Genomic DNA, 8,348 nt, shown 5'->3' with positions numbered 1-8,348 from the left:
ATGCTTTTCTGACTGAGCCAGCGAGGCATCCTGAAATTCAGGGTACATTTCTATGAGTTTTGAAAAATGCATGTAGTCGCGTAACCAGCATCACAATCATGCATTGGATGGCTCCCTTACCTTTCTTCCTCTCTTTGTGCAGTCAACGGCTCAGGCCTCCAGCCCTTGACCACCACTTATCTTTCTGTCCATATGGTTTTGCCTTTTCTTCTTTCTTAAGTTTTGGTAGTCTGTTTCTTTAAAGGAATTTACCCTTTTCCACCAAAGTTGTTGAATTTAATGACATAAAGCTATGCCAAATAAGACCTTCTTATTGATCCAAGATGTGTTCCTTTCTTTTATTACTGATGTTGGTCATTTGTGTTTAGTTTCTCCCTTGACTTTCTCTCAGATCAGCACATAAGGGGTTTGTACATTTTATTGATCTTTCCAATGAACCAGCTTTTGATTTCATCTTTGCTCTCTGTTGATTTTCTGTTTAATAAATTTTTCTTATTATCCTTATTACTCTCCTGTCTTTCTTATTTTAGATTTTCTCTTCTTTGGCAATGTGAACATATAGATACTACAATGTATTTCAAAATGCTAATTTAGCTTTATTCCACACATTCTGATATGATGTGCTTTCTTTTTTACTCAGTTCAAAATGCTTACTCATTTTTATTCAGAGTGCATTGTTTAATTTCCAAATATATGGGAATTTCCCCAATACTGAATATTGGTTTCTACTTTACTTTTGTTAGGGTTGCAGAACATACTTTGTATGATTTCGATAATTTTGTTTATCAAGACTTGTTTTGTGGTTTATATTGGTAAGTGCACACTTAAAAAGAATGTTTGGGGCACCTGGGTGGCTCAGTTGGTTGGGTGTCCAACTCTTGATTTTGGCTCAAGTCATGATCTCATGGTTTGTGAGATCAAGTCCCATGTCGGGCTTTGTGCTGATGGCATAAAGCCTGCTTGGGATTCTCTCACCCTCTGTCTCTGCCCCTCCCCTACTCACATGCACTCTCTTTCTCTGTCTCCCAAAATTAAATAAACAAACTTAAAAAGAATGTTTATTCTGTGGTTGTGTGAAGTTTTTAAATAATATTAATTAGATTAAGTTGGTGGTCATCTTATTCAGATCTTTGATATGCTTACTGAATGTCCTCTCATGTTACTGATAACCGAAAAAGAAAAAATTTTATTGAGATATAATTGATACATAACATTATATTCGCTTCAGGTGTACCACATAATGATTCAATGTATGTCTGTATTGTGAAGTGATCACCACAGTAAGTCTTATTAACATCTGTCAGCACACACAGTTACAAAGTTCTCCTTGTGATGAGAACTTTTAAGTTTTACTCTTTTAGCAACTTCCAAACGTGTAGTAGTCGAGTGCTGTACATGACACCCTGAGGGCTTATTTATTTTATAACTGGGAGTTCATACCTTTTGACCCCCTTCATCCATTTCACCACACATCCCCCAACCCCTGCCTCTGGCAACTGCCAGTCTTTCCCTATATCAATGAGTTTGTTGTGGTTTTTTTTTCTTTGAATTACACATATAAGTAAACTCAGATGGCATCTGTCTTGCTGTGTCTTTCTGAATTATTTTGCTTAGTGTATGTAATGCCATCAGGATCCATCCATGTTGTCATAAATGGCAGGGTCCCCTTATTTTCGTGGCCGAGTAATATTCCATTGTGTCTGTGTGTGTATGACATTGACTTCATCCATCCATCCCTGGAACCTGTGAATATGTCACCTCACATGGCAAAGGAGGTTGCCCTGGAAGCTGGAACTGAAGATCCCAGTCGGCTGATCTTAAAATAGGGAGATTGCCTTAAATTATCTAGGTGGGCCCAATTTAATGACACGCCTCCTTAAAAAAGGGAAGAGGGAGGCTGAAGGTTAGTTTTGAGTGTTAGGATATGAGACGGATTAAAGCCTGGTGTTGGCTTTAAAGATGGGTGAAGCATGATGGCCCATGATGCACAGGAACATTCCACCATTGCTGCCCTAACCATAGAGGAAGGGAGCCGTAGAGCTTCCAGAAGGGAACTCAGTCCTGCTGATACCTTGATTTTACCCCATTGAGATCCACGTCCATGGATCTCTGGTTAGATTCTGACCGACAGAGCTGTCAGATAATGAATTGTTTTTGCTTTAACAAAACAAAGATCTGTGGTAATTTGTTAGAGCAGGCAGAGGGAGCAGTGCAGTGGCTTACAGGATGGAAGGAAAGCTGAATGGCCATGCCCAGTGAAAGTGGGAACTTGAGAAATTCCATGGATCTCAGCCAGAAACACATGGACAGGCCAGAGCGCTACCTCTGGAAAGAATGTAGAAGAGGTTGTCTTGTATCTGGGTGCTGCTCTGTCTGGGAAAATTTCCTGTACGTTGCCTCTTTGTCAGGGAAGAGATGCCATGAGGCTGCATGGAAGGAGGTAATGCATTTTGCCAGTGGGAAGGGGAGCGGTGCCCCCAGATGCTGGGTTCAGGGGCAGCAGTGCCTGGCAAAAGATAGGTATGATCACAGCTCCCCCACCCAACCCTGGTCACTTAACTAGAAGCTTGTCCACACCCGACAGAAAGATGGGGACCAAACAGTAATGGAGTGAAAATGTACAAGATGAACTTTTGAAGTTGGTCTTGTGCTTGCTAGTTTTGCTTTATTATTTACTGAGGACTCCATAAGAATCCCTGTGAAAAGACAGAAAGAGAGAGAGAGCACAGAAGAGAGAATAAAATGTCAAAAGAAACACAAAGCTTCAAAAAGAATTCATCTTTCCTTGGGTGTTGTAGGCTTGATGAAGGGCTCATTCCCCACAGGCAGGCAGCATGTTAGGCCATTTAAACATTGCCTGGCATGGACTTCTTTTTCAAGGCAAAATTCCTGGCAGGAGCCATTTGGGTGCTCACAGATCTCCTTGAATTTGCCCCTGGCTGTGCAGAAAGGAGGGTTATTGTAACTATTTATAAGACTCCCTGAATTAAAAACAAATTTTTTTTTACTATTTATTTATTTTTGAGAGAGGGGGAGGGGGGCAGAGAGATAGGGAGACACAGAATTCAAGCAGGCTCTAAGCTCCGAGCTTTTAGTACAGAGCTCAGCTCGGGACCCAAACCCATCAACTGCAAGATCATGACCTGAGCTGAAGCCCGGATGCCACCCAGGCACCCCAAAGGCATTTTTCTTACTTTTTTAAAATTGTTCTTTGCTAGTGAATCTTGTAGATTGCACAATGTCATATCTAGCTTTTTGCTTTCAAAACAGAAGAGAATCTGGTCTTCTTAGTCAACTTCCAGGTGAGGAAATGAGGCCAAGGGAAAAAGAAGCACCTTGGCCAAGCTCGATGATTGGGTGAGGGCGGGAGCGGGACAGAGGTGGAGCTGTGTTCTCGGCCCCATTGTATTTCCCCTTCATGCTTCCACTCGGTACCCCCCTCCCCTCTCCTGGCTTCCCAAGGAAAACCTTCAGTCCCGCTGCAAACGACCCCTGAGGGCAGCAGGAGAGATCCCAGTGCACCCAGCACAGGTATCAGAAATGGGTTTGCCTCTGCTTTTCTAAACACAACACTACTTTCCTTTCTTTTGGTTGAGTGACTGAAAACAAAACAAAAAAGAATTAGTTTTCAAAATTTGGAAGCTGTAAGACTTCATTTCCTGTCTTCCATGCAACCCATCTGGTTAGTGAGGATGACTGCTTAGTAAGTACCAATCAGATGGGTCTGTGGCAATGCCACGTGGACATTTTAAGCTGAAGTTCCCAGCTCTGTGTGCTCCTGAGTTAATGTCCTCGGATATGGCTTCACCTCTCACCAGGTCCGGGAGTCCTAGAAAGGAGGCAGGACCGTGGAGCCCTGGCGGGGAGGAGGTGAAGACCAAGCCTTGAGTGACAGCTCCCTCCTGCAGCCTGGGGGAGGCCCTCACTTTTTTTTTTTTCCATATATGAAGTTTATTGTCACATTGGTTTCCATACAACACCCAGTGCTCATCCCAAAAGGTGCCCTCCTCAATACCCATCACCCACCTTCCCCGCCCTCCCACCCCCCATCAACCCTCAGTTTGTTCTCAGTTTTTAAGAGTCTCTTATGCTGAGGCCCTCACTTTTCACAGCCTTGACTTTTCCTCTATAAAATACAAACAATAGACTAGAACATCGAGACCTTGTCAACGACAAGGTATCTGCACCTGTCATACATAGCTTCTCTGCTCATTGTAACAAGGATAAATGCTCTTTTGTTTTGATAAGAAAATACTTCTGCATCATTTAAAAGAATACTTATTCTGGGGCGCCTGGGTGGCTCAGGTCATGATCTCGCAGTTTGTGAGTTTGAGCCCCACCCCACGCTGGGCTCTCTGCTGACAGCTCAGAGCCTGGAGCCTGCTTCAGATTCTGTGTCTCCCTCGCTCTCTGCCTCTCCCTCTGTCTTAAAGATAAACATTAAAAATAAATAAATAAAAGAATACTTATTCTTCCCTTTAAATAAGAGAAACATTTTCAAGTTAATTCATAATGAGCTCAGCCAGGCTTTTACATATTAGCTCTTCACAGTGGGATGGAGTAGCTTGACCCCAGACCCAGAGGTATGATTCCAGACTGTTGTTCCCGCCCAAACCCTTGTGCGTGTGGAACGGTGGATATACTTCACACACATGCACACACACAGATTATTACTAAGGGCAAGATGCAATGAAAGCCCTGGAGAGACAGCCTCAGACACTCCCAGTACCATACTGCTGCCGTGATTTTCCATCCAAAGCCTGCTTCTGCAGGGCGGAGGTCCTGAAGCATTCCAACCTTGTGTTGCCTTTGGCTTTTGTCACTTGTTTGGTCATGTCTTATTCCCCTCCCACCTCTCACTTAGGGAAGCTCTCCTTCATCCTGTGCCACAGCTCTGTTTTGGGGCTTGGTGACTCTCTCCTGGGCTATACAGCCACCAAAGTGACTGGCCTGTGACTTCTTGGGAATCAGGGGCCATCATATCTTCCTTGGCATGCCTGCTTCCTGGTAAGGGCCTCCCCTACTGTGGGAGCCTGACAATATCTGATAAACTGGACCGGCTTCCCACCCCCAGCCTCTGCACACCCGAATCTCGCCTCCGCTGCTTCCTCCAGAGTAGCTCTCCTGGAACCGAGTTGTGGCCACTTTATAAGCCGTACCCTCCCCACCAATCTAAAGTACTGTCTACCTGTTCGCAGTAAGCAGTCCCTTAAAACCCAGGCTTCGCTGGGGAAGTCGGGATTCACCGACACTAGGCGTGCCTCCCATTATATTTTCTGGTGGAAATTTTGGGAAGCATCCTTTTGCAAACAACATAAAACGCAGGAGTCAACAGTTCCCTGACGAATAAGAGGACAGCCCAGCTCCTCTTATCTCTGCCTGTTTTCCTATCCCTTCCCGATCCTCGAGGCCCCGAATTGTCAGGAGCAGATGACAAGACATTCCACTTGACGGAGAGCACTACGTTGCTCGTGCCTCCTTGGAGCTACAGGTCCCGAGTTTTAGGGAATTTAATGATCCATTTTGGGTATCTGGCCACTTCCTTGGGTGAAAGCGAGGAGTGCCCATCCAATTACATGTCTGTGCAGGGCGCCTCACACCCGTGACCCATGTTTGCACGCTGAATGCAGGAAGATACACTCCACTGGGGTGTCGTTGCTGATGCCTGTGTTTAAGTTTAACTTTGTAAGACTAGATGTCGGAAAGGGGGGAAAAAACTAGGGGTTGGGGTGGAGCCTCAAGGGACAGAGTCAAGCACAGGACACCAGCAGCACGAAGGAGCAAAGGATTGGACATTTCTGAGATCAGAGTAAGCCTTTCAAGGAGACCCCCTTGCTCATCCCTCTGCTGGGGCCCGTACAGCTCTGGTGGGGCTCTTACGCCAGTACCTTGGAATACCCTGGATTTTTGCTGCAGGTAGGTAGAGGACCTTGGAAACCAACAATTATTAGAAGAATGCCCCATTTGGGGGGTTATGTGGATCTAGAGAATACTGGTAAACTTGCCTAATTAAATCCATCTTCAGTGGTGGAGCAAAGAGGGTTTCAGACACTTAAAGCACCCTGACTTCCCTTCATCTGACTGAGAGCTGCTAGTGGGGACTGATGAGTCAGGTGGCTGCAGGTCCCAGCCACGGGGTCCTCCGGTTTCCTGCGAGCCCGCTGCTTGGGGTTCAGGTGACGGCGATTTTGCTCCAAGTACTGGATCCCCATAAGGTCTCAGGCACTCGACTCTTACCAAGACTTCGGCAAAGTTTCTTTTGTTACCTGGTAGAACTTGGCTCATAGACAATGGTAAAGAGGAGGGCTGGAGAGAGGAGAAAGCTTGGCTTCATTTCCGAGAGGCAGAGAGGACTTCCGTCTGCGGCTCTCCAGCACTGGCAGAATGTCTTTGTCTGGATGATAAGCACCCTTCTGTACCTCATTAGGGATATTCATGGACCCAGGTGTTCTACGCATACACAATTGCCTTCAAGGGAAGACTGGGCATCCTTGTTCGGTCGGACACTCAGTTCAGTAGCAGGACGTGGGTGCACCGTTTGATCAGAAAAGCTTATTAAATGGGGACAGAAGCTCCAAACACCTTGGTGGCAGATCAAAGTGTAGGAACAGAGCCATCTATATCAAGTTACAAGGAGAAACCAGTCGGGTTAGTTAGTGACTAGCCATTTTGTCGGTGAATGCTGCCCGGGCTTTCCTAATAATAACCACCGCACTCGCTTCTGGTCTGAATGCCCTTGGTGCCCTGCTCCTGGGACGGTGCTTACCACCCCGTGTGTTAGTCTGCTGAACACACGCGTACCTCCCCCACGAAGGTGTGGGCTTCTTACTTGTGGGGATCACACTTTGCTCCTCGAAGCGTGAATCACATGGTCATTTACTTTCAAACGCTCCTCATGAAATGGAACAATGCGGGGCAGTGACATGCCACTGAACGTGGAGACACAAGGTCTGGATGGAGGTGCTGGATCTCCAGACCTGCTACTGACTAGGCGTATGGACGTTGGCAGAAGATTGTCTTCCTCGGATGTCCACAGCGCCCGTACAGATCTGGATCTGTTGAATCCACATCGGGGGTCTCTTAATCATTATTGTGTGTGCGACTAACAGGGAAAGTTGCTGTTTAATGTGGACGTGTAGATGCACTCTCAACATTTTCAGTGTGGTAGGGTGGGGTGGAGCCTGGAAGTCTGCTTGAACAAGGCTCCCTGGTAATTACTCTGAAATTTATTCTGGAATACTCATTGGAAGGTGTCAATTTGAATATTCTCGAAGCTTCTTTGTAGCTCCAATATCAGAAAATCCTAAGTTCGCTTGTCTTAGGATAAATCTCATGTTTGGGTTTTGTGACTGACAACAGTGCAGGACCAGAGCCCTTCACCCTCCGCTCAGTATTCTTCTCCTGAAGAGGTCCATGCACGGGTCTCTGTGCTCACGCATGCCTGCTGACAGCTACCCTTCCTCCTGTGGCTCACATGTACAACCATGGAACACAGGGAGTGGTGCAGTCTTAGGACTCTGACTCCAACCCACCCCATATGCGTGCCTCGTCATTCACGTAGAGGAGGATGTACCATGATCGCTACCTCCTTAGTTTAATATTACTGTCACTACTAAATTCATTAGTATTTCTGTCACTTTGTTCATTATCATGATAGTTCTGATTGTTATTCACCATTAATTTTTATTAATTATTACCATTCTTACTGTGGGTCATTTTTGTGGGGTTATGCAACACTGAAGAGAGGCTGACTGTTGATTAAGGCTGCATAATTTACTGAAGATGATTTCAGACGCGCACATGCCAGCTGCAACCCTACTCTCACTCCACTGCCTGGGTATCCTTGCACTTCCAGAGCCTCTGGAAAAATGTGGCAATACCCCTGAGGACCCAGCAACCACGTTTGCTGTCCTGTCTCCTTGTCACATCGAAGTCAGCACTAAATGCTCTAAGCTAACTCTGGGGCACAGGATCCACTCCTGCAGGCATGGATGAGTCACGAATGACATCCATGGCATTCCCAAGACTCTTCTGTAGGCAGACAGGGTGTCCAGGGGGAGCACTCTTGATCTGCTGAACCCCTAAAAATTTGCAAGTCCCCTCACAATGCCAGCACCTCTTGTTCTGGCATCGATGACCCAGGAAGATCTATCACAAAATTTTCTTCTAAGTCTACTCAGGGTCCTGGGAACTGCCCTGTTGTCCTGGGAAGGACGGACAGGGTGTCTATACCGGCATGTGCCTCCTTAGAATTTGATGTCCGCTCAGAGCCCAGAAACTGCCATTGCCACACCTGAAGAGTGTCCTAGGCCTTTCTGAACCTCTGGAAATAGTCTAAGTACCTTCAG

At 46.0% G+C, this 8,348-nt stretch overlaps 1 protein-coding gene across 1 annotated transcript; it reads right to left on the bottom strand.

The window, feature by feature from the left end:
* Positions 1–2,775: 2,775 nt before the first annotated feature.
* On the bottom strand, positions 2,776–4,835 carry DEFB108B (defensin beta 108B). Its single transcript, XM_019434235.2, has 2 exons — positions 4,730–4,835; positions 2,776–2,939 (listed from the first exon to the last, which is right to left on the bottom strand). The coding sequence occupies exons 1-2, from the start codon at positions 4,833–4,835 to the stop codon at positions 2,776–2,778; spliced, it is 270 nt and encodes an 89-aa protein (XP_019289780.1).
* Between the last annotated feature and the right edge of the window lie 3,513 nt (positions 4,836–8,348).

This window comes from Panthera pardus, unplaced genomic scaffold (assembly GCF_024362965.1).
Source record: "Panthera pardus isolate Hobbes unplaced genomic scaffold, ASM2436296v1 HiC_scaffold_13, whole genome shotgun sequence".
NCBI lineage: Eukaryota > Metazoa > Chordata > Mammalia > Carnivora > Felidae > Panthera > Panthera pardus.
This window is presented reverse-complemented; position numbering and strand designations above follow the sequence as displayed.